At 39.6% G+C, this 25828-nt stretch overlaps 1 protein-coding gene across 3 annotated transcripts; it reads left to right on the top strand.

Moving 5' to 3' along the window:
- Positions 1 to 5780: 5780 nt before the first annotated feature.
- eda (ectodysplasin A) lies at positions 5781 to 24427 on the top strand. 3 transcript variants are annotated; one of them, XM_038306537.1, is made up of 8 exons: positions 5781 to 6250; positions 15117 to 15216; positions 18856 to 18894; positions 20347 to 20517; positions 20817 to 20845; positions 20959 to 21010; positions 23295 to 23419; positions 23665 to 24427. In XM_038306537.1, exons 1-8 carry the CDS (start codon positions 5930 to 5932, stop codon positions 23926 to 23928), a joined length of 1101 nt encoding a protein of 366 aa, XP_038162465.1. In that variant the 5' UTR covers positions 5781 to 5929; the 3' UTR covers positions 23929 to 24427. The 3 variants fall into 3 exon arrangements, with proteins under 3 accessions (XP_038162465.1, XP_038162466.1, XP_038162464.1); XM_038306538.1 differs by having other exon boundaries at positions 20347 to 20508; positions 23295 to 23425; XM_038306536.1 differs by having other exon boundaries at positions 5782 to 6250; positions 23295 to 23425.
- Positions 24428 to 25828: the final 1401 nt, after the last annotated feature.

Raw genomic sequence — 25828 nt, forward strand, 5'->3', positions numbered from 1 at the left:
TTTGTGCTTGTGGAAAGTAAAATATGGAAGAGAATAAACCAGAATAAATATGTAATTTCAAATCCCTTTTTTCCACTTCAACAAGTCTCATATTGTGAAAACATTTCACAGTGACGACATCCCCTTAGACTTAGACTTAGACTTCTTTATTTGTCATTTTGTATGCACAGGGTGCATACAGAACGAAATTGCGTTACATACAGCTTATGAACGTTGCATTGATATTTCAAATGGCACGAGTTATAGAAAAATACAAAAAGTGCAGCAGTGGTCAAAGTGTGAACAGTGCAGAGGATAAGAGACAGTGTGCAAGTTGCAGTAGTTCAGTGCAAAATGGCATTTGTGCAAAAAATGCGTTATTGAAAAATACAATGAGATGAACAATTTAAAGGGCTAAAAGTTAAAAGTTCAGCAGCATTTGATGCCCGATAATGTGCAATAGGTGCAGAGTTCGGATTGTGGATCAAAGGTTCAACAGTCTGATGGCAGTGGGGAAGAAGCTGTTGCACAACCTGGTGGATCTGCAGCGGATGCTGCGGAACCTCTTTCCAGAGGGCAGCAGGGAGAACAGTCCCTCCTTCTGGTTTCCAAAAGTCATTCCTCTCCATTATTTTCTTCTTTGCAATATGAAGCGAAATCCAGCAATTCTTCAGTGTCTGTCGGTTGGAGCTCTTACTATGAAGGAGCGTACCTCTATGTAGGTCAAACGCACGTAAATGTCAGGTTTTGTCCTACCAAAATAAAGACAAATGTGTCGTGGCACATGCCCGAAAAACTAATCTAAGGTGGTGATCCATCAGCAGCCCAAGTTTCAGGCCTGATTAGCCTGCCGGTTTCATCATCGTGAAGCTCAAGGACAAGTCCATTGTGCAAGTATTGCTTTAGTTCCTTTTCTAACAGATCAAAGTTTGAGCATCAATAAAAAAAAAAATGGCTCAGCTTGAGAGTTTTGGGAACATGGGAACCTCAAAGCCACATTTAATCTTGTAAAAGAATTGTTGTCAGCCACCACTTGGGTAACATAAATGTCACACCACTCCCTTCACCCAGCTGAGTGACACATGCTCAGTGCATTTGATTGTGCCTCTGACCTCATTGTGACACCGTCTCTCCTCCAGGGCTCTTCATACAGCCTGACAGTAAAATGTGGTAATGTCGTTTTAAAATCCTATTTCATTTTTTTTCCTCCAAATCTGTTTACAGCATTTGCTGCACTCTTTCACTCTATGATAATAACACAATCCTGAAATGCAAGGCCCCTTTTTTTCTATAACACCACCCAGTATTTACAGAGGAACATCAGTCCATGAGCTGCCACAAACATAAAAAACCACAGCTCTAAACAAAGTCCACTAGTGAAAAATAGCATGCCCAGTCCCCTAAAACACATACATAAACAATACGCATTACATCAGTGACCACCCAACTCTGTTCGTATTCACGTCACTGAAAGAGAGTCACGAAATTTATTTTCCGGCCCCAAGGCTCCACACATTGTACAGCAGCCACCCACGTGCTCACTAATATTGTGCTGGACTGCAGATTACAGGTGGAAACAACCGTGACTGTGGTCTGAATCTACAGTGTCACTGTGTTTGTTTCCGTCCAGAGTGGCAAAGTGGATTTTTTTTGGTCAAGTTGTTTAATGCATGTTGGTGGAGTCAGACCGCTGGAAAGGTCTAGTTTATGAAACCCTTCACAATTTTGATAGGATTAAAGGAAACATGCTGTGACCTCTATTGCATGTGTGAAAATGACTTCTCATGCCGTTCGGAGAAACGAATCCTACATTTCCACATACAGTAGATTGCTCCTCAGAGGGATGGATTGAGATGTTTGAAATGAGGTCCTAGTGTCTAATCCAAGGGGATCCAAGATCAAAGCAGACTTCCATCATCCTAAAAACAAATCATATCACAAAACCTTCCATGTTTGTTAAATCCACAGAGTTTAATGATTTATTTTTTCTTCCAAACTGAGAGGTTGGATGCAGTATGCAGAGGACGATTCCGACTTAAATTGGTCCTGAGAGCAAAATGAAAAAAATATCATTAGAATAGCTGCTTAAGTTATTAGAAAACAAAATGCTTAATTTATTTCTATATTGCAAACAAAACAAAAAAAATATTAAAGGAGCAAAGCTTGTAAAAAAAAAAGGATCTTCATCCTTAAGTGGATATTTATATCTGACCTCATTATCCAATAGGGCTTTTTGACTTGTTAAAAGGTAGAGATAGTTGCAGTTGTTGTTTTCCTGGATATGCTGAGTAATGTGAGAAATTATTATTATGGTTAGTTTGTGAAGATGACCAGTTAACAATCAGCTTACTGAAAAACAAATACTTGATTTCAAACTTAGATCATGGCTAATCTAGATGCTATGTTTTTGTTGGAACTAAGGGGAACAAATCAATAATAGATTGTTAGAACCTTTTCCTCTTTCACCGTAGTCCACTTTAGTTTTTATATGGGTTCTTAAAATATCCCTTAGTGCATTTATTTTAATTCATTTCAGTTTATTTATATAGTGTTCTGGAGCTCTTACCGAGCTGCTGTTATCACACTGATTCCCCTCTGCTCCTGTCTGAGTTCAGAAACACTCTCCCCCTATCTTATGACCTTATCAGGTGATTCTTCCCGCTGATTTGGGCACTCTGACTAAAACAAACATGGACTCAGGGCAGAAGAAAGTTGTGAGTCTGGTTGTGGCCAGTGTAAGTCTAGTTTATATTGATACATTTATAAATAGTATTTCATTAGTCTGTGTTGGATTGTATGTAGGCCTAATGGTGATCTCTATAGTGACTAGTTTGTCAGCTGCGCAACCGTAGAGCAAAATATCTCTACTTCCACAAATGTGAACCGACTCCTCTTTTAATTAGAAATAGCAATTTCTCAGGCAAGCCTATAATAAATATTGAGACTTTAATTTCATAGATGATAATAAATACCATACATAATATATGTTAGTAAATCCCCGTGATTATTACAAGCTGTAATTTAAAAGTTGACAAAGGACTATAAAAACTTTGCATCTTGTAGAGACTTGGTGTTTACCTTTATTTCATCAGGATCAAAGGTTTTTAATATTTTTTTGTAGTGGCTATATCTCCTTAAAGAACAATCAAATAGCTATTGGTTAAGTGTTTGTGATGTTTTTTCCAAATTTTTTAGATTGACCCATTTCAAAGCAGAGGTTAGCTTGGTGTTCAGACTTTTTGGAGAAGATGTCAGCTTTAGTATGCATCACTAACAAAAACTTAAAGAAGATACTCGAGAGCGTTGACCAGTACCAAGTGCTTCTTGGCATGCATGCTAAGCTCTGTTTGCCTTTGATCAACATAAATTAGTTCTTGCCCCATTTTTTCTTAGTTTTTTTGCTTTCAAACGCGCAAGCACCACCTTTATTTAGGTCAAAAGAGAAGCTTAAATGCCTATGTTGATAAAATATAAATAGTCTAGGGTTGATTTTGGTGAAAAACACCTTAAGATTTTCCTCCTAAACGTTCTTACTTTTAGTCACCTTTTTTCTATTCTGTTTTTTTTTTTTTATCTTTAATCATGGAAGTCCTAAAGTGTCTCAGGTCCACTACTACTTCCATAAATTTGCTAAAGTTAGGCCAGTTTATTTAATTTCAAAAAATAGGAATTGAATATAATGTTAAAAAAATAAATTATTTAAGTCTCTAAAGAAAGAGGAATGCTGTTATTTTGCTATACGCTGCTTATTGGATGCCAGTAAGAGGCATAGAACATAATTCATATATTTTTTATGTTATTTTCCTGTTTTAGTGGGCATTTCTTGTTTATTTATAAGAAGCAGGGATTGCCAGTCGAGCTGTGGATGCATAATTGTACAGGTGCTGGTCATAAAATTAGAATATCATGAAAAAGTAGATTGATTTCAGTAATTCCATTTAAAAAGTGAAACTTGTATATTATATTCATACATTACATACAAACTCATATATTTCAGATGTTTATTTTGTTTAATTTTGATGATTACAAATGACAACAAATGAAAATCTCAAATTCATCATATCAGAAAATTAGAATATTGTGAAAAGGTTCAAAATTGATGGCCCCTGGTGCCACACTCTAATCAGCTAATTAACTCAAACCACCTGCAAAAGCCTTTAAATGGTCTTTCAGTCTAGTTCTATAGGCTACACAATCATGGGGAAGACTGCTGACTTGACAGTTGTCCAAAAGACGACCATCGACACCTTGCACAAGGAGGGCAAGACACAAAAGGTCATCGCTAAAGAGGCTGGCTGTTCACAGAGCTCAGTGTCCAAGCACATTAATAGAGAGGCGAAGGGAAGGAAAAGATGTGGTCGAAAAAAGTGTACAAGCAAGAGAGATAACCGCACCCTGGAGAGGATTGTGAAACAAAACCCATTCAAAAATGTGGGGGAGATTCACAAAGAGTGGACTGCAGCTGGAGTGAGTGCTTCAAGAACCACCACACACAGACGTATGAAAGACATGGGTTTCTGCTGTCGCATTCCTTGTGTCAAGCCACTCTTGAACCACAGACAGCGTCAGAAGCGTCTTGCCTGGGTGGTCCAAAGTCATGTTCTCTGATGAAAGTAAATTTTGCATTTCCTTTGGAAATCAAGGTCCCAGAGTCTGGAGGAAAAGAAGAGAGGCACTTCATCCACGTTGCTTGAAGTCCAGTGTAAAGTTTCCACAGTCAGTGATGGTTTGGGGTGCCATGTCATCTGCTGGTGTTGGTCCATTGTGTTTTCTGAGGTCCAGGGTCAACGCAGCCACATACCAGGAAGTTTTAGAGCACTTCATGCTTCCTGCAGCTGACCAACTTTTTGGAGATGCAGATTTCATTTTCCAACAGGACTTGGCACCTGCACACAGTGCCAAAGCTACCAGTACCTGGTTGAAGGACCATGGTATCCCTGTTCTTAATTGGCCAGCAAACTCTTCTGACCTTAACCCCATAGAAAATCTATGGGGTATTGTGAAGAAGAAGATGCAATACACCAGACCCAACAATTCAGAAGAGCTAAAAGCCACTATTAGAGCAACCTGGGCTATCATAACACCTGAGCAGTGCCACAGACTGATCGACTCCATGCCACGCCGCATTGCTGCAGTAATACAGGCCAAAGGAGGCCCAACTAAATACTGAGTGCTGTACATGCTCATACTTTTCATGTTCATACTTTTCAGTTGGCCAACATTTCTATAAATCCTTTGTTTTTATTGGTCTTCAGTAATATTCTAATTTTCTGATATGATGAATTTGAGATTTTCATTTGTTGTCATTTGTAATCATCAAAATTAAACAAAATAAACATCTGAAATATATGAGTTTGTATGTAATGTATGAATATAATATACAAGTTTCACTTTTTAAATGGAATTACTGAAATCAATCTACTTTTTCATGATATTCTAATTTTATGACCAGCACCTGTATTTCAGCATATCTTTGTCCATCAATATTTGTCTTTTGCGGTCCTTATACTGCAATCCAATTGCCTTTCAGGGGGTGGACAACGTTGAAGAAAGTAGAAATCAAACAAAAACGTTGTATTTATCAAGGTGGTAAACAAGTGGAGAACCGCTGGCTTAGTTAAACCCAGGTGTTCTTTTGTTTTCTCTAGTTTTCATTCAGGGTCCCGTCTACACGTGTTGCAGTGCCTGCTACTGTCCGTTAGATGTCACTCCACCACTGTCCTTTTTAAACCCTCTGTCCCAGAGCGGCTGGTTAAATCCGAGCTCCTGACCAATCACAGCCGAGGTGGGCGGGGCACTCATTGTTACTACAGATCCTGGAAGTTTGCAGCCGACCTGCTGCTGCTGCACCTATGAGCCTCTGCGTAAATGAATAGCCCCGGCACAACGCGCCTCCAGACGAGCTGATTATGCCGAGATAAGGAGCATATGAGCCGCGCTCCCTCAGATAATGGCATGCGATGACGCTTCACCCGCGGAGGACTTCCCCGATACGCTGATGCCCAGGGGGGCTCCCTGCATGTGCGGCAAGAAGTGTAGGGGTCGGAGCGGCAGCGCTGTCTTCCTTGGATTATTCCTGCTGTCGCTCACTCTGCACGCAGTCACCCTGATCTGCTATGTGGACCTGCGCTCCGAGGTGAAAAGGGAAATAACCCACCAGAAAAGGGAGTCTATAGTAACAACCTCTGGGGTGGACCTGGCTGAACCGATGGAGGTTCTCCCACCCGGTCACCCGCAAGTGGAGCCCAGGCGCACTGAGGAGGACCGAGAGGTAAAGAGAAAACATCCAATGAGAATTAGGAAGCTTTTCAGTAATTGCTCCTGTTGTGTGTCTGTTTGCTCAGTCTTGAATTGTCAGGAAAGTTCCCTCTGTCAGGTATTTCAGAAAACATTTAACTGTAATTTTCTCAAATTTCAGCCCATCAGGTAACCCCGTCCTTCTTGCATCTCTGAAGCTTCTCCCTTTGGATATATATTGTAATAAACTTATTGATCTAAACATCTTAATTGATTTATTATTCCATTTTTTTTCATTTCTTCCCTGTGGTGACAGAGAAACAGGTAGATACTGAGTTCTGCCCAGCTGGAGCCACACAGGCAGGTCAGTGAGTGTGTTAGAACAGGTGGACTGCACATTGACTGGATCCCCAGCAGGTGCAAAGCCCCAAGGGCTGATGTAAATTCATCAGGACTTAGATGGGGGGCACTTGGTACTTGGAGCAGAGCCAGTCTCCTTCTCACATGTGTTTTCCCTTCTGGCAGCGGCTTGATTGAACACTTATTGTGTAGTCTGTGGCTTTGGCAAACAGACCCTCCCCACCCCAATGCCCCCATCTAGGCCCTAATTTGATCAGCACAAAAAGGGCCAAGTTGCACCTATCAACTTCGCAATGCTGTCTCACTTCTCCTCATTTGTCAGCGGTTGTGTAAGCTTTTTTGCACAGGAGAAAATGATCCTCAGTGTGGGACATTGGCTGGGACACTGAGTTGTGCAGAGCTGTCAACAGAGTCACCCTGAGGAATTTCAGTTTTTCAGCGAGCGCACATTTATTTCTCTGTAGGAAACATTAATGCAATCCATTGCCTGTATTGGGATTTCTCTCCCTCATCTCTTAAAGTCAGCCTATTTATTTAGCTGTCCCCATTTCTTGGCTTATTTTAGATAGTGGCGGTTTCCCCGGCTGCAGCCAAGTGAGACGGGCCTGGTATTCAGCCCAGATGGTGATGCTTCATGAGGCGAAAGGCTGTGGCCCAGCTGTAAATATTTAACAGCGCTGTGATGCTGTCCGTGCCAGATGTCTGCATTAAACAACTCTGATTACACATCCCACAGTTTACATAGTTGGAGAAACAGGAGCATGTGGCATTGAGGCGCAGATGCCGCACTTGTTAGTCGTTTTTTTTTTTTCTTTTTTTACAGGCCATTCCTTTGAAGAATCATTTTTTTGCCCTGCAAAAAAAAATGTTTCTTCTCTCAGGTTTTCATCTAAGGCTCTTTCTGCAGGAAGGGTTTGGATCTGATGTGACATGCAGGTATACGGACAAGTAGCAGAACAATCCAAACGTGCCTCCCATCTGACCAACTTGAAACAAGTGGTACTAAAATCTTTCCAAGCTGCGAACCCTGAATCCCCTATTTCTTTGTGTATAAACAGTTTTGAGGAAAGCTATGTTTATTGGATTACCTCGTGATGGTGAAACAGATTTGGATGCAATTTAAAGTGACTGTCTGATTGATTTTTAGACTAATTGCTTTGCAGAAAACAATATCTGGTTCCCAAAAGGAAAAAAATGGGGACATTTTCTTTTTGTTTTGCAGTTACTTGAATAAAATCAAATAACTTGAAATTAAAGATGCAGCAATCCAGTTTTTTTCGATCCAATTCGATATGATACCCGGGCCGAGCCTATTGGCGCTATCCTATAGCGATCCGATTCAGCTGTTGTGTGAATGAACCATAAACCTTGTCATGTGAGTGAAGGCTTTAGCCTGGACACAAATATTGTTAAAGGGACACTATGCAACATTTTTCAGTTAATTAATGTGTTCCATAACGTTATGGATGACTAAATGAGTCATTTCAGGTTGAACAAAGGTATTCTCGGCCGCCCTGGTGGTCTGTGGGGGAAATACTGCACTTGCAACTGCAGGAGCACCGACCCGCACCCACAGGCTCAGAAGTCTCGTGAGAGTCAGTCTTGCTTTACGGCGAGAACTGCTACACGCCCCAGTTAAAAGCATGCTCGTTGCTAGCACAGTGGCAATCTTTGTGCAGTTATGCTACGTTCACGCAGCAAAAGCAGCAAAAGCAGCAAAATCGCATCTGCTGCTTCATTTTTGCTGCTTGTACCAGTTAGTACTGACGCGCGGCTGAAGCAGCTTTGCTGCTCTGGCTGCAAAAGTGTGTCTGAGGCGCGTTGGGCGGAGCTTCACTATCCTTTCTCTGCCTTGCAGCTATATTTGCTGTGATCAGTGGGAATAAAGTAGTTTTAATATGTGTTTAAGTGAGAAAATACACCTGAAAACGTAATCAGTGCAGTCAGTTCATTCAGATTATTATCCTGCCTTCAATATTTTTTCTGTCGGAGCCGCTCAGACCCCCACATACCAGGGATGCGCCGACAGTATGGATCCCTTCATCAGCAGCGGTTCACCGCGGCAGCTGGTAGGTGTTTTTCATGTAAATAATCCAAACTGCATATTCTGCCGGCAGATTTCTGCATTTTAAGTTAATTTAGGCGTCAAAGAGCAGTGATCATCAGCGCTGTGTCTCTCTCCCTGCGTTAAACGCACCCGACGCGCTGCTGCAGCCGCTCAGACGGTCTGCGCCTGCAGCTCAAAACGCGCCGCGGGACCTTTGCATGTAAACTCGCTGCTTCTGTCGCGCCAGCTACATCCAGTGTGAACGCAGCGTTAGTCATTCGCTGCTAAGCTCAAAACAACCGCGCCTGGCTTGACGGAGAAACCAGGAGAACAGCTGAGCATATTTACGACAGTGCACTTTTACTTTCGCCCTCTGGAGGGAGCCTCCCTGGAAAATCAACACCGGTTGCATAGTATACCTTTAAAAAAAGTAACAAAAAACCACTTTATATAAAAAAATACTTCATATTATTTATTAAAAATGGGCAGCAAATTAAGAAGTAACAGTTATAAGTAAAGTGCAATGGATTGGAGCTCCGATATCAGAGTCATCGATATTCAGTTAAGCTAATTAGTCAATATCGGTGCCGATATCCGATCCAGATATCGGTTCATCTCTACTTGAAACAATACTTTTACACTTAAACAGATTAAAGTGAAATGGGTTGTATTTGTCCTATTTAAAGATTTTCACTCTTGCAAATGAACTATTTTGTACTTCTCTCCTAAGATTAACTGGTATTTTCTTTTTCTTTGGGTCAGGTATGTTAATTGATTGTGGTGATTAAATCAGTCGTCACCTATCATTTGATTCATTTTTTATATTCCTTCCTGAAAATGTCTTTTTTTCTTTTGGTTTTTAATTCTTTCTGACGTTCCGCTTTCTGTCTGGCACTGATGACCTTTCTGTTTGTGCAGACAGAGATGAAATGAGGAGACAGAAGGAGAAGGCGTTCAGATTAATACTTTACTTTCATATAACTAGGCATGAATTATAAATCAATATATAAACATATTATTATGCATGGAAGGTTGTTAGTTTTGCTTTGCCTTCCTAGGTATATCCTTCCCAGCTGTCCAAAGAGAGCTAGAGATGAGCACCAGCAGTTTTCTTCCATAATTCTCCATAATTTCTAAAAAAAAAATACTAAACTAATCAAATGAAATGGTACTTTCATCATTAAAAACGTTGGTAAAGTAGTTTTCTCTAATGTAATGTTTGAAGCAAAGTAGTACCTCCATTGAGGACATTTCCTTTCCACTTTTCTAGTGATTTCAGGTACTTTAAGTAGAATCTCTGCCTATGGTCACCCCTGAACCGAACCGACTGTTGTTTGGTTTGATCAGAGTTCATAACGTCCCAAATGAGGAAATATTGAGCAATATTTTGTTTAAGTTATTGATTTTTTTTCTTTAAATTTCCTATAAATGTAATAAAATGCATATGTAGTAATAGAATTCATTTGACATGCAAAAGTTTAAGTTCATTGTTAAAAAGTGTGAGAAAGAGAAGAAAATAAGGCAACATGTGGGTATGAACCGGCCAATGGCCAAAATGACCCGTAGCCAGAATAGTTGCTTAAATCTTAAGAAGGGGAAATGGTTTGGATGATGAAAAAAGAAAGAAATAGCACTGCGGGGCTTAAAATCAATAGAAGGGCATTTCTTTAAACTGAAGCCATGTTTATAAAAGCAGTGATTTACTCTTTATTGCCCATTTGCTCATCGTCAGCCGTAACCTGTTGCCTGCTCTTAGAGTAGATGCTTTGAGGCCCTCTGTTTGTTGTAAGTCAGTCGGTTTGGAGAGGAAATCAGCAGATGCACATCTGATCTGAAGAAAGCAGCCAGTAATGGTTCTTCCAGAAAAAAATCTGGGTTGTATAAGCACAAATGGAACTAATGATGATGATAAATGCAAATCCTATCCAGTAGAATTAGCTGAAATAAAAATCTATTTGAAGCTTTTTTTTCCTGCTTTCCTTGTCAGTAGATAGTATTTCTCTCTAACAGATGGTTACGGGAATGAAAGAACTCGGACCTTTTAGAGCATTTCTTATAAACGGCCGTAAAATTAAGCATCTATTTCCGGAGAGAGCAGGTAAAACTTAAGAACCACTTAAAAACTTCACAGTTTTACCAAATCCTTCCAGTTGATCTCTTAAGCCGAGCAGATGAGCCCTCCTTATTATCCAGGTCTGGGAAGTGAGCTAAACGCTCCTCACCTCCACCGCACAGTTGGGGATGCCCTTGAGCAAGGCAGTAAATCCCAGCTGTCTTACAGATCTGCTCAGTTCCCAACAGTAAAAAATAAAACAACCTCCTTCCATGTGTGTATAACTTTTAAAATGCATGATGGCAGTGAGTTGTGGGGGTTGAGCACGTAGCACCTTTATCCACCTGACATCAGCGAGAGAAATGTATTAAAATATGATCTAAGGATTATTTGATCGTGTTAACACAGTCAATGTTTTCTTCTCAGGTCTTCTATTATATGAAATAATTCTGTGCTCTGATCTGTGCCTTCAAAGTCTCAAAGAGAGCACATGCTGAAACATCTGGAGTCTGGTAAATGGCGATTAAAAAAAAAGCTAGTTTGATGGGAATCAAACTCAGAAGTCTTCACCAGCGTGCAAACTGCAAGGCACCCGGGTGGGCTGTGACTCTCTTTGATTGTGATCCGTGCCCGATCGTTAAAACAGCAAGTATCATGATTGCGGACTCGGATGTCATACCAGAGAGAAATTAGCTCAGTCCTAAAAGCACAATTGGAGGTTAAAACATCCATGATATGAGACTGCAAATTCATAAAGCTTGAATCGTCCTGACAGGCAGATGGCGCAGACAGATTGCGCCCAGAGTCATCGCAAACATCAACCGAAATAATAAATTCTCGATGCATTGAAGCGTGTAAACTCTCCGCCAGCGAGTGTTGCAACAATCAGACGGATGATTGGCTGCTGACAGGCTACATTTCCCTCAGGTTGAACTCCATACTCTACGGACGCTGTTATTGGATAACTGGGGTTATGGTTCGAAACACATTGCCGCCCTGAGAGAGGCGGTTGAGACACCCTTTTTTTGTGTGTGTGTGTGTGCGTGATATTATAAAAGAAAACACACTGTCATCGTCGAATTTGAGCACTCGAATCACAGGAGTATCAAGAGCAGTCAGTTCTCAGGAGGATGCATGCCGGTGCGGTTAGTAATGCCTGCACAGCGGTGATGGGCACCCGACATGCAACATCAGCCATCAGCCCTCGGTTTCACCTCCTCAACTGTGTAACCTTGCATTCTTGAGGACTATTGGGTTTCATCCTTTTTTGCTGCAACCAGGATGGATATTTTGTGGAGAAATATCTAAAGAAGACTCTACTTGTTTTCTTTAGTCACCATAAATGTGGAGACAATCTGATGTTAAAAGCAGACAAGCAGTTGGGAGTGGTGTTAATAAAAGCAAACAAAGCAATCCTGTAATAGCAAAATTACACAGCCTGGGGTGACTGAATTTTAGTCATATCCTCACGAAGCAACAGGGAATCGCATCCACAGCTCGCTACAGCAAACCCCACCCCCCCTCCCCCTACTTTGAAGACTTGAAAGCCCTCTAATTAATTGCATTTTCCCTTTGTGTAGAATAAAAATGGTTTACTCAATAGTTGGCACTTGGCATACATACCAACACGTTGTCATCCTGATTTACTGTAACTCCCCGTTCCTTTGAAGACGATGAGGGCTGCAAATGTTGTAATGATGTGAAACCAAGCAGGCAAAACTGTGAAACCATTCCGCATGGTACTTTAATGGGAGTTTTTTTTTGTTTAAAATTAAACCTTCCCCCCTCTCACCTTCATCTGTCAGCTGCACAAGTTTAGTAGTAGCTTTGCAGACTGCTTGTTTGTCTTTGGTCGTTGTGCCGGGCCTTAATCTCAGGCCAGAAATTGGCTTCAAGATCGTGTTTGGCTGTCAGAACAGACGAAAGTGTAAGCCATATGGCTGAACATACACACCAAGAATATTTTAATACCCAACCCCCCTGTTCTTTTCCACGCCAGCAGCTGGAGAGGAGATGTGGAGCACCTGCACACCAAATGAACAGCGAACGTTTCTGCTCCCACAAACATCTGGAGCGGCTGGGAGTCGGTAAACTGTTCCAACTCGCTTCAGTCCGTCAGTGCTGGATGTCCCGGGCCTTGTAAGGTCAGACATGTCTGGCAGTTGGTCAAGAGCGTAGATGTTAACTACACTCTAAACCAGCTGTAGGATTGGGGGGGGGTGTTCGACATAATTCAGCTCATCACTCGCTTCAGGCAGGGCATTGGGGAGGAATCCCACATCTGAGAAGAGGTATAGAAAACTGGAAACATAACTTATTGTGTCTGTCTTCTTATGGTCTGTCAGTGGTTTTGGTTTTAAACCACACAGAGAGGCACTGGGAGTTCACAGCGTACCAGTAGGGGGCAATATCATGTCATTGGCACTTCCTGATTAAACCTCTTGAACGTTTTCACATTTCTTCATTTTAAAACTATCTTCAGTGTGTTTTATTTGGATTCTGAGTGGTATAGACTAAGACGTAGCATAGAGTGAGGTCATTAGATGAAAGGAAAAGGCATCCAGCTTATAAAACTGTGTTTAGACTATAAAATATTTTATTGATGAAGATCTGCAAAGACGTTTCAAGCTTTGCTTACCTTTTCCTCATAGTCTGATGCTTCTGAGTACAATCCAAGTGAGCCAACTCTCTTTTGAAGCTACGTCATCTAGAATATAGCTTAGATTGGCCTATTTGGAGAATAGACATAAAACAGTTGAGAAAACATTGAAAATCAGTTTCTAAATAGGCAAAAAAGTTAAATATCAGCATCATGTACATTTAGCCGGCCTGTTGGTATATTGGCTAATATTTCATTTTCTCTTTTTGTGCATTTTGACTATGGTTTTAAAGTTTTGGAGATCTCTGTGACATTAAAAGATGGCTATGATTACCAACCTTTATTCAGCAATTCCCCTGTTTTAAGATCTCCTTTAGACGTTAAAACCCTCCTTTTGTAATATTTTTTTAATAATAATTTAACTTAATTGATCTCATATTGGAGAAATTTACCTCTGTATTTAACCCATCCCCTTGGGGAGCAGTGGGCTTCCATCGTGTAGCAACCGGGGAGCAATCACAGTCTCGCTCAGAGAGACAGAGTGGCAATTTGTGAAAGTTTTTGAGAGGTTTTGAACTCACAACCACTAGTCCACCACTCCCCATGTTAACAGTAATATTCTAATAAATTGCCCAGCCTTAAAATCACCTTAGTTAAATAAACTGCTTCAACATTTGAATCAGATAAGCTGAATCGGTTTAGCTCTACCCTAGATTAGCGGAGCTGGTAAATAATAACCTGAAAGCTGTAAATGTTTATTTTAAGAATGAGATTTTAAGATTGAGATCATGCCCAGCTTTTTATCGAATTATCATTTCGGAATTCAATCAAAATCAGACATACTTAGACATTATAATCCCAGAGGGAAATTACAATTATTCATTCATTATTAATGTAAACATGAGATTACATGTGATGCTGTTTTCTTTAACTAGGAAAGATGGATTTAAAGGTCAAAGTTAACTTTGTTTTCAGTGTTTCCTCTGGATCTAGATGTACCTGCCCTTTTGGAAATGGTTACCTTGCAAAGGTCAAGCTCTTTATGTGGTCAATAAATAGAAGGCTTAATGGTGTGCACTATTACCTTTTATTTGGTTTACTTTTAGCATGAGTGGAAAAAGAAATACGGTGGACACGATGAAAGGAAGTGTTTTTAGCGTCGGGTTTCAGGGGAATCAGTTTTTAATCGCTTTGAAACTCCAGGCTGAGTGAGCCAGGGTCAGGTCAGTACACCAGGATGTAGGTCATGTAACAACACAGCTGTGGAGAGTTGAATTTATGGATCTTAAACCCGCTGCATCAGATCTGTTTCTTTGACTTTTGTTTTTTCTTTCTTTGCTCATTCATGTCACCAGTGAACAGGGCTGGGACCAGGTGCCCCATGAATAGCTACTGCTCTCAAGTTAGCTGCACCTTATGTCCCTTTTGTGTAAAAAGGTGAATTTTAGAGCAGCCGTGGCCAGGTGACGATCCCAGACGCAGACAGAAATGACTCGGGTTACGGGATAAATTACTGCCCCTGTTGGGACAGACAATGACTTAGCCACAAGTGAATGTCCTGGCTCGCGTCGTTTTAAATGCCTCGAGTTGTTTCTGTGCAAACATTATTTGCCAAGAAAAGAACCAATACTCGCAACATGTGTTTCCCTAACAAAGAAACTCTGGATTGCTTTTCCTGTATTTTCTGTTTACTTCTGAGTATTTGTCTCAGGTGGCACACGCTATTGATATCCACAGCTGTTCGGTTCAGGGCCCTTTTGTTCAACGCTTGTGGCACGATCGAGTTTTGTGTAACTTTCTGTGCTTGAAATTTTCCTTTCCCTCTTTGTGTCACCCTTTAGGAGAGGTCTGCCTTCAGAAAAGGCGACATCCACGCAACAAAAGACAGCAGAGGGAGGACTCGACGGGGAAAAAGGAGTCCCGGCAGAGATCCAGACACAGGTGGGAGCTGTTTTGTTTTTCCTTCCTTTTTCTTTTTCTTTTTTTTTTTATTCATCCACACCCTTATAGAGAAGCTGTAATCGGATGCTGAGTTTCCCATTTTGTCATTTTTCCACTTGTGGATGAAATATTGACGACTTGCTTCTGGCCAGCAAGATGAATTGAAGCCATCAGTTCCAAATATCTTTTTCTATTGTTTGGATTAACTTTGGAAATAGGAAAAAAATAAACTTCCCGCATATTTTAAGTAGAGTTTTGGGAAATGGATGTTAAATCGGAAACTTTTTGAAATTGAAAGGAAATTTTTGGCAGTTTAAACAAGCTTTTGTTTCCTTAGGTAGAGATCCATACATAATTCAACTATTAATAATCAGCATATTCCTACGGAAGAGGATTAGGGCCACTGAAAAAAAAAAGGTAACTGATTTTTATATTTTATTTCAGTTTAACACGGAAAAAAGTCAGAATTCTGACTTTTCTCTCAGAATTATGACTTTTTTTATTGTCAGAATTCAGTCAGAATTCTGAGATTAAAGTCAGAATTCTGAGAATAAAGTCAGAATTCTGGGATTAAAGTCAGAATTCTGACTTTTTTTCCCATACTAAACTGAAATAAAATTTAAAAATCAGTTCCTTTTTTTTTTTTCCACTGGCCCTAATCCTCTTCCGTATATTTCAATTTTTATTTATGGATAAAACTTTATCAAAACACACCAGGGTTTGTTCCTGTCTGAAAAGCATGCATGGCCTCAACATTTTGGCCTCATTTTCTTGCTGACTGGTTTTTGCAGTAAGTAAGTATATTATTAACTATTTACTCTACTTATGCTAAAACATGTTTTCTATATTTTAAACTCTGATTATGCGCCTATCTAGGGCTGAGCGATATGGATTAGAAATCTAATCTAAAATGTTTTCATTAAAAAGTCTGATTAATCTACTTTTTTATTTTCTTTGTTCTTTTTTTCCTTTAAGTTTCATCATAAAGAATGAACAAAAGTCATAAGTTACTTTTAAAAGCTAGCTTTTATTTCAATCCACTTTTGGAGGTGAGCTTATTTTAAAGGGTAACGTGATTTAAAACTATCATGCTTCCCCACAAGAAATAAAAATATTAAACAAAATATCTGTAGCTACTGGTTTTACACAGTGAGCCAGTTTATCCTTTATTAGTACACATCAGGAAGTGATGTCATTCTGAGCTATGGAAGCCCAAGGAGTGGATTATTGGGGGGGGGTAAAATTCATAGATGGATAAAATTGATTTATCTTTCAGCCCTAGGCCAACATGTAAAGTTTTAAAACTCATGTTTAATCCAGGATATAGCTTTAAGATTTTCTGGCCTTTAACAACCTTAGTTACGACTATAATACAACATAAAAGGTATTTGATAGACATAATGTAATAGTTTTGAATCCAATAGAAAAAGACTGAATTCCAAGATTTTGCCTATTTATGATTTACGAGGTGTATCCATCTTTAAAATAACACTGTGTAACTGCTGATCTAAACTGGAGCCTAATCTGAGATTAAATGATTGTCAGTTTAATTTAGAGTGCTTGCTATATATTGTTGCTCCGTGAGGGTTGGTCTTCTCAATAAGTCACCCCTGTAATTGTAAATACGTAATGTGACCCAAAGTGCCGTTTTTAAGGGAGTCTGAGCAAAGCAGATAAAGGATATTTTTTGCTTCTCTGATGTAGGATTTAATCTAGAGGAGGCAATGTGTCCTCATCTTTACGACTAACTCCATGACTTCTTAATCTGCTGATTCAAATTTGTCTGATATCAGATTCCGTAATGCAGAGGGAGGCTGTTTAATTTAGCAGAAGCTTAACCTTTCAAGTTACATGTCCTTGGTGTTGCTTTAAGCTGGGCTTTAGGAAACTCAAACTCCATTAAAAATAAACATGTTAGGTTTTAATTTGATGCGTTTTATGAAGAAAAAAAAACATTTATTTAATTTTTGACCTGCTGGTTACCAATAAAACAAATCGCAGGGAAATTAACCTTTGCCATTTCCTGGATGCATTCATCTCTGTAAACCACAGTGCACCTGCTGACTGACTGTTGAGCAATTGTTACTGTAGTAACAGGCTTTGGTTACTGTGTAAATAAAGGGCTGATGTCGGGCTTAAAGCTTCTCGATTCTGAAAACTGGATGTTAATGGCTTCTCGCTTCTCTGTGGAATTAATTATTTTAGTTTTTTTTTTTTTTTTTTACTTCTTTGTGCTAACTTAACAATCATTTGGCAGTGACTTTAAAGCGAAAACATTAAGTGAAATGGAATTGATTAATACTTGGATAGCAAGCAAGGACAACATGAGCTCTGGGAGGGTTGCATCAATTCGAAACAGACAGAGAAACGCTGTAAATTCTCCAGTCTCACAAATGCCGTTCGCACCTTTCAATGCACGTCTGAACGGGAGGAATAAAAATCAGCAGTGTTGATGGCTTTCATGAATTTAAACTGATTTATGTTAATAAGTGGTTCCTTGGAAAACCAAAAAAATGAAAATATGTAGGCAATATGTCTGAATTAACTTTTGTTCGGAATCTGATGGAAATAATAAAAAAAAAAAACATCTTTGATGTTTCATGTCTGAGTGCAACAAGTGCTCCATGATCACAAGGCATTCCAGCGTCTGTGGCGTGACACTGAATACTTGGGGTGGGGCGGCAGTGGGGGAATTTAGTGATTGTGTTTAAATTAGGAGAAAAAACTCACCTTTGAGAGTTTCTACATACATCAGTAAAATCCTGAGCCTCTAAACACTAATCATTCCCAGGTCTCTCCTCTGCGCCGAGCGCACAGACAAAGGCTTTTGTAATCTCAGCCTTAGATGTGTGTATGTGTGTGCGTATATATGTATGTGTGTCCTTGGGTGCACGTGTGTGTGTGTGTCTGCAGTGCTCCTCTAACGGGCACCAGATTCCAGATAGGGCTGCTCGTTAAGAGAAAATCTACGCGGATGCATCCAGTCATTTAGCCAGAGGAGAAATACTGGCCCATATGTTTGATGGGGGACTCAAACTGTGAGGTTTTAAGGTTAAATGGCCTTTGTAGTTCTAATGACATGGTAAACACGAGCAAAGCTGGCATTTTGAAAGGATTCCTCAACATATATGCAAGCGTGCACGTTTTTTTTTTTTTGTAAGTGGTGACACAGTTGCCCCAGTTAGCATCCAAGCATGCACGGCCTCACGCAGTATAGCAACCAGGGGCACGGGGGGATTGGGGTGGGAATGCATGTTTAAACAAACACAAGCTCACATGTACACACACTTTCATCTGCATCCTCCATCTGGACCTGATTCAAAGAAAAGGATTTTGGCAGGATAAAGTATCTCTCTAATGATCTTCTCCAGTTCCACTGCCTGCGAATGCTTTAGGCACTTGTTCATACAGAGGAGGTGAAACCGCACTTACAAATTACTGCACCACGACATACCGCAGCCTGACATACCTTCCACTCCTGCGAGTTTTCGCCGCGCATCGTCTGGATCTGGTATTTTAAGCCTGTTTAGGTTACATGCACGGAAAGAGGCAGGACCTTTTTGGGACATTATCCGAGACGGTAATTGTTCCAGGGGATGCCATTTTTGTGAATAATCGAGCTGTTTTTCTTTCTTTCAGAATCAAATGGGAAGGAGAAGCGGAAAGACAAGAAAAAAGGTATTTCCCCGCTTTTATTTTGGTTATAGATAATTCATATCATGTGTTTCCAGCTGGTACAGTGCCCAGACCTATAAAAAGTTGAAACCCTTATTGTTTCGGAAAGCTTTTTTACAAAAACGTCTAAAAAAATGTGGTCTGTTCTGCTATGTTTCCTACTTCTTAATAAAATGGAGTACAACCAGTTCTCTCCAGAATTCACATTATTGATGAATAGTCTACCAATATGTGATTTAAAGTGAGTACAAATACAGTCATTCTGACGAGGCCTCAGAGGTCAAAGATCACTGAACAAAGCAGACGGTTCAGGGATTGAAACTTAAAGCGGTTTCGAGCAACGTTGAGGTGTAACTCATCATACAAACCTTTGAGCATCACAATGAGCTCTGCTTTATCCCTCGTAAACATCGACAGAGTATAGAATAATTGCAAATGTACCAATTTGAGGCCTTCCTCCTAAACTACAACACCCCGCAGTCAAGATTGCCACAAAATTACAAAGCTGGCCTTCAAGGAAGAGTAACAATATAAATGCAATTGTTTTAAAAAAAAAAAGTCTTGAGAAAAGATAGACATGTTGAACAAGATGCTCTGATTAAATAAAACCAAAACTTAACCTTTAATAAACCTTCACTCAGATCCGTTCATCCCTGCAATGAAACAAAGAGATTCCAAAGGATAAAAAAAGCAGATGAGGGGTAATTGAAGAATGGACACGACTAAAAACAAAGTCTAGATAAGTTTTACATTTAAACATGTCCAGAACTAAATATTATGAATATCTGTGCTAAAATATGTAAACTGATTTTGTTTCAGGTTTTTTTTCCCACATATTCTGGAGTAGATTTTTAAACTTGTCACTTTTTAAAATGGTTTAGTTTCTTATTTTATTAATAATTTTGAAAACAGTGTGTCATTTTTCTCCGGCTTCTAACTTGCTTTGTGTTGGTCTATAACATTACATATAAATACGGTAGGGTTTGGGGTTCCACACTGGAAAAAAATTCTAGAAATAAGTCAACATTTCTTAAATTAAGTGTATTGACCCTTAATCTGAGAATTAAATAGGATGATTTGCCAATGAAAACAGTATTTTCACTCTTAAAATCAGATAATTAGATAATATGCGCTTGAAATAAGACAATGCAATTGTTTTTTTTTTCATATTTTAAATCTAAATTGTCTTTTTTCATTCACAAAATGTCTCACTTACCTCAATTCAAGATCAAATGCACTCATTTTAAGAAAAAATTAAACATCTAGATTTAAATTTTTTCCAGTGTAACCGTTCTTTCACCAGACTGTGTTGCGCTGCTATTTCAGTGTAGTTCTTTCTAACAGGAAATGTTTTTTGCTCTCATCTTTCATTCTATTATTACACACTCTAAGGTCATGCAAGTTATTAGTGTGTTTTATTTCTGACTATATTTGACTGACTTTTATTTTTCTCAGGGAGGAAAAGGCCTATGCCAGGACCCCCTGGTCCCCCGGGGCCACCAGGGCCACAGGGTCCACCGGGCATCCCAGGGATCCCGGGTATTCCAGGAAGCAACGTTGTGGGGCCTGCAGGACCTCCTGGGCCCCCAGGGCCGCAGGGACCACCAGGCGCTCAAGGTCCGGCAGGTATAAGACTCGCCAAGATGAACCGAGAAGAGAGATTTTCCACCTAGATTACAGGGTTCCTCCAGAACATAGCCACTTTCCCACACTAAAAGGGGGCTCAAGTTGTCAAATTTGATTAACTCATTGCCTCCACAGTGAGGCTGTCTGATTCAGGTTGTCAAACATTGTGCAGAATAGCAGTGATTTATCTTTAAACTATGTCAGTGTTTGTTTTGTTTAATCAAAGTTCCTCCTTTTGTTTCTTTCCAGCATTGAACTGCAGGATTTTTTTTAATCATGTCTGTCTTTTATTGGTGCAGGAGTTCCTGATAAGTCAAAGAGATTCCAGGTAAGAGCACGCCGCCTCCCTCCTTTGAATTGAATTATATTCTTCATGTAATTGTCGGTGAAGGGCTAGCTGACCCCTTTGCAAATAATTCACCTGGGATCTTTGTTTTCCAGCCGGCAGTGGTTCACTTACAAGGACAAGAAACAACAATCCAAGTGAGGGAAGGTGGGTGCCTTGCTCATGCTCATTCAGGGATATGTTTGACACAAAGCAATAAGCACAAATTATCCCTGTCAGTGCTGTTTGTCAAACACACAATTTTGGAGTTATACCAACAGGCGGGTCTGCCAAACATCGGAATTACAAGAAAACAAATGACATTTCTTTAGATTGTTGGCATGCCTTTGATGGTTCGCTCAAGAGATGCAGAACGCCACATCTGAAGATGCTATACATGGAAATACAGTGGCTCTCAAAAGTTTCCAAGTCGCTGTTAAAATTTTAAGTTTGTGTGATGCAAGAGAAAATTGTGTTTATTTAAAAATGCAAAAACAAAACGATCTGCTGGAAGGAAAAATGGCACAAGAAAATATATACTGTTGCACAATAGTCCACATCTATAACCTAATATAATGTACAAAGATATCAGTCAGGAGAAGAGTGCAAAGAGCTAACAGCGAAGAGAATCATGGGTTATTGGAGGAAAGAAAAAGGGGGAATGGTAACAGTATAAAAGCTCAAAATATCTCCAAAACGAATTAAATCAAAACAGAAACTAGTGAAAGACGCTGCCAAGAGATGGACTGCAATTTCCACTAAGCAGTCTGTCCAACAACAATGCTATGGATTTTCTGTAAATCAGGACTAAGAAGGAGAATTTATGACAGCCGCCTTTTTTTCCTCTAAAGAAAACCTGCAAGTTTAACTAAAAACTCTGAAACCGTGTCGAACATGTCTGAAATAAGACAAAGTGGACTTTCAGGCAACAATTTCATCTCCAAATTAACTCTATACTAAATGTTTAACATAGTGATGGCAGCATCATGATCTGGGGTTGACTGGAAATTAAATCTAGTAGCAGTTTTGGCGAAACTTGAAAGGCCTCAGCTAGAACGTTGGAGATGAGGAACCCCAAGCATAAAGTATGTCAAAAGTTAATCAGCAAAATAAAAACTTCAATGATATAGCTAGAATTGGTACGACAGAAAAACTGTGAGGTCACAATAAGACTACAGCAGAGGAGAAATTTCCTTAAAGATGGATTGGAGCGGTCAAATGCCGTCTCCTACAGAAGAATTGATACTTAAATCAGGGTTCCAGCGGGTCCTTAAAAAGTCTTAAAAGGCATTGAATTCTTCAAAATAAGGCCTTAATTGGTATTAAAATGTCTTAAATCAGTCTTTTGTAGGTCTTAATTTTTAAAACATCCTAAATAGGGTCATTTTTATTACGATTTATGTTTGTAATCTAAATAAAACATTAAAATTGGAATGTTTTTTTATAAAAAAAAAAATAACGGCTCGCTGTTATTGGTTCCGTCCCGATAGCGGAACCAATAAAAGCGTTGTTGCGGACGGGACATTTGGGAGATGCGCCATTAACTTTTTGTCTGGAAAATATGAGCAAGTGTAAATGTAATGAAAATTGGTTATCCAGCCAAGAGTTTTCTCCATGGCTAAAACCAGGGAACATACATGAGGCACAGTGGATTTTGTGTAAGAAGTCATTCAAAGCTCAGAACGATGGGAATTAAGGCAGTGGAGTCGCATGCGAAGCACAAAACACAAAGCGTCAAAATCGATTTACCGAGAAACAGCCGGTATTTCTCAGTTTAGTTCCACCCTTGTCTCTGCAACGCCTCCACTTATCACCAAATCAAACGTACTAAGAAAACGATACAAAGAAAAATAGCTGCAAAAAAGACTTAGCACTGGTTATGTTGTGGCTTTAAAACTGATTTGTTTTGTTCCCTGCTAAAACAAAGTTTGTGAATTCAGTTAAATAATTGTTAAAATATATCTGTCATTTGTGTGTTTTTAGCTTTCTTCCTGTATGGGAAGCTTTTCAAAATTTAAAACATTAGCGCAGTAGTTTATTTTAAAATAAACCTTTGGGTTAAGTTGTCGCAAGTGGGTTTTTCTTGTGTTTCTTGTGAATTTGGTCTTTAATTTTTATTTCAAGTGGCATTAAAAAGTCTTGAATTTAACTTGCCTTATGCTGTAGGAACCCTGTTAAATGCAGTTAAATGGAGCTTATATTTAGCAGCAGGTGGAATATTTGATCAGTAACACACTGTTTCATGTTAGCACATGTAACCCTGGATTAAACACCAGCCATGCCACCTAAAGCTTTGCATGCTAACTCAGTCCTGCTCCTGAGACGGAGCACAAGCATCATTAAGCAGGTTTATATTCTTGTCAGTGCCAAGATCTGCTTTTCGTTAAAACGCAGCCATGAGCTGTTTATCTTGACCGTTTGTCTCGCCCTGTGTTTGTTGTGACATGTTTAGATTTGTCTCAAGGCGTCCTCAGGAACTGGAAGATGGTGTCCATCAATAAAGACGTGTTCAGGATGAACCCTCGCACGGGAGAGCTGGTGGTGCTGCTCGACGGTGTCTACTTCATATATAGTCAGGTAGAAGTGAGTACGGTCCTTGACGTAACTCTTTTGAAATGACAGTAGAAATGTTATTTGATCTTGATAGATGTCATGCTTAATGTCCTTCCCGTGAGTCATTCTTTTCCCTTCTGTAGCTCAGTTTGCCTCTGCTGCTGCAGCTGTTTAGGCTTTCAGGAAACCCCTAAATGTTCATGCAGCACTTGTTTCGATTATCCCTCTCAGTGTTTGTGTTTTTGTTTGTCTCGCACCCCCTCCACCAGGTATACTACCTCAACTTCACTGACATCGCCAGCTATGATGTAATGGTCGACTCCAGCCCATTCTTACGCTGCACATGCAGCATCGAGACGGGCCAGCGCAAGTTCAACACCTGCTACACAGCCGGGGTGAGCCAGCTGCGCTCGGGCCAGAAGATCTCCATACGCATAGCTCACGAGTACACACTCATAAACATGACCAACCACACCACCTTCCTGGGCAGTGTGAGGCTTGGAGAGGCTCCATCTGCTGGACAGAACGGTTAACTGCAGACGCATTTCATCCTGTCTGAGGGATTGCAGGGTTCAGCTCAAGGCCAATGTGTGGAGGACACTCGGAGTGCCTTGCTGACTGTTGTTCACTTCCAGATGTCTGCTTCAAATAGACTCTAAAGACTTCAGTGCTTCCCTTCCGTGTGATTCTGTGCAGAAGAGATCGGCCTTTTGGAACCAAATATCCTCATCCTTTTATTTATAGCCAACCTTTATCTGCAGCAATCTCTTATAACAAGGAAGGATTTTGTGCTGACAGGTACTTAGTAATTACATACTTTTAAGTGTTGTTAAATTACAGAAAACACAGCTGTGCCTAGAAGCAATATTAAGGGGTCATGTCCTGTCAAACCTTTTCTCATTTTATCACCTTAAACATCAATATATTTTACGACTTTAGATGATCGACCCAAATTAAGTGTTCCAATATTTTGATATGGAAGGAAAATTGTTAGTTGAATATTTGTTTTACAAATAAAAAAACTGAAAATTGGCTTTGGTTATGTTTCTATTAGCTGAACCCACTTAGTTTAAGGGTTTGACTCATTTGTCTTTGCAAATAAAAGAAACAAAAAGACATCTCAGACTATCAGTTTCGAACATTGCCACGGTTTCTTGGCTTTATTTAGGTCCGTCCTTTGACTGGACTGTGGATATATATTATCTCTGACCCATTCCTGGAGTCCTGGCTTTAGTTTAGCAGTTTTCCTGCTAAAAAGTAAAACTTCTGCCCTCGTCTCAAGTCTTTTGTTACCCTTTACCAGTTTTTCCTGCAGGATCGCCCTGTATTTAGATTTATCCATCTTCTAATCAACTCTAACCAATTTATTTCAAATACATTCAATAATAATTCAAAAATACTTAATTGATCCTAAAGGGAAATTAGATGTATGATTTTTAACTGTCCCAGCTGCAACAGAAATGGCATCCCCACAGTATAACGCTGCCAATGCGGGGTTTTACCTTTAAATGGTACGTTTAGGTTGTTTGATTGTTTTTTTTCATAGTGTTTAAGGTGTGAATCTACATTTGTAAAGTGCATCTTGGCAAGATTCTCCCTCCTATGATTCGCACCTCTGCAGCTCCTCCAGAGTAATCATGAACCTATTGTGCCTTCCTGTGCTCTTCATTAGTCTAGATCAAAGGTCTGAATACTTCAAAATCCAAAGGGCCATTTTAGCCTGAATGCAGCTGAAGAACTGATTATACAGTAGCTGCAGATATCACATGACATTTTGATAAAAGACAATTCATTTTTATTAAATATCTGCTATTAAATGTGTTTCCAGTTCTAAGAACTGATGTTTCATTTGTATTTTTAGGTTTTAAAATAAAGAAAACATAAATCTTTTGCAGAAAAAAAGGAAACATGGATTTTCTGAATGTTTATCTATAAAAATAAAAATTAAAGCACATAGATTCAAAGGTAATGTAAAAATATATCTTAAACCATATTATTGGTTTCCTCTGATATCCGGCTGTTGTGGAAATTCAATGATGTTCTACTTAAAGCTTCTAAAACTGGCACTTATTCTTTTAGTGTACTCAAAAAAAAACTGTTTGGTTCTCTATTGTTATTATTAGCCACAATTAAAAGCCATTATAAGAGGACCAAAGAGACACTGGCTCCAGAGCCGCAGGCTGCAGACCCCGTTCTAGATAAACATCCACACCATGGTTTGTTGGCCCATACTCTCTGTTTGCAGATGATGTATTGAAATGTTTAAAGTGTTGGATATTGTTTTATAACCTAACCCCACTTCAATTTGATTCGAGACCCGTCTGGTCTTCCTGTTGCTCCTCTGTTATTTTACTCCCTCTGAGGCCTTCAGATTACAGCTGAGATCAAATTAACCACAGCTGAACTTTGTTTGCCAGTCAAAGTTGTTATAAA

The sequence above is a fragment of the Cyprinodon tularosa genome, unplaced genomic scaffold (genome assembly GCF_016077235.1).
Source record: "Cyprinodon tularosa strain WSP-4 unplaced genomic scaffold, ASM1607723v1 ctg584, whole genome shotgun sequence".
Classification (NCBI taxonomy): Eukaryota; Metazoa; Chordata; class Actinopteri; order Cyprinodontiformes; family Cyprinodontidae; genus Cyprinodon; species Cyprinodon tularosa.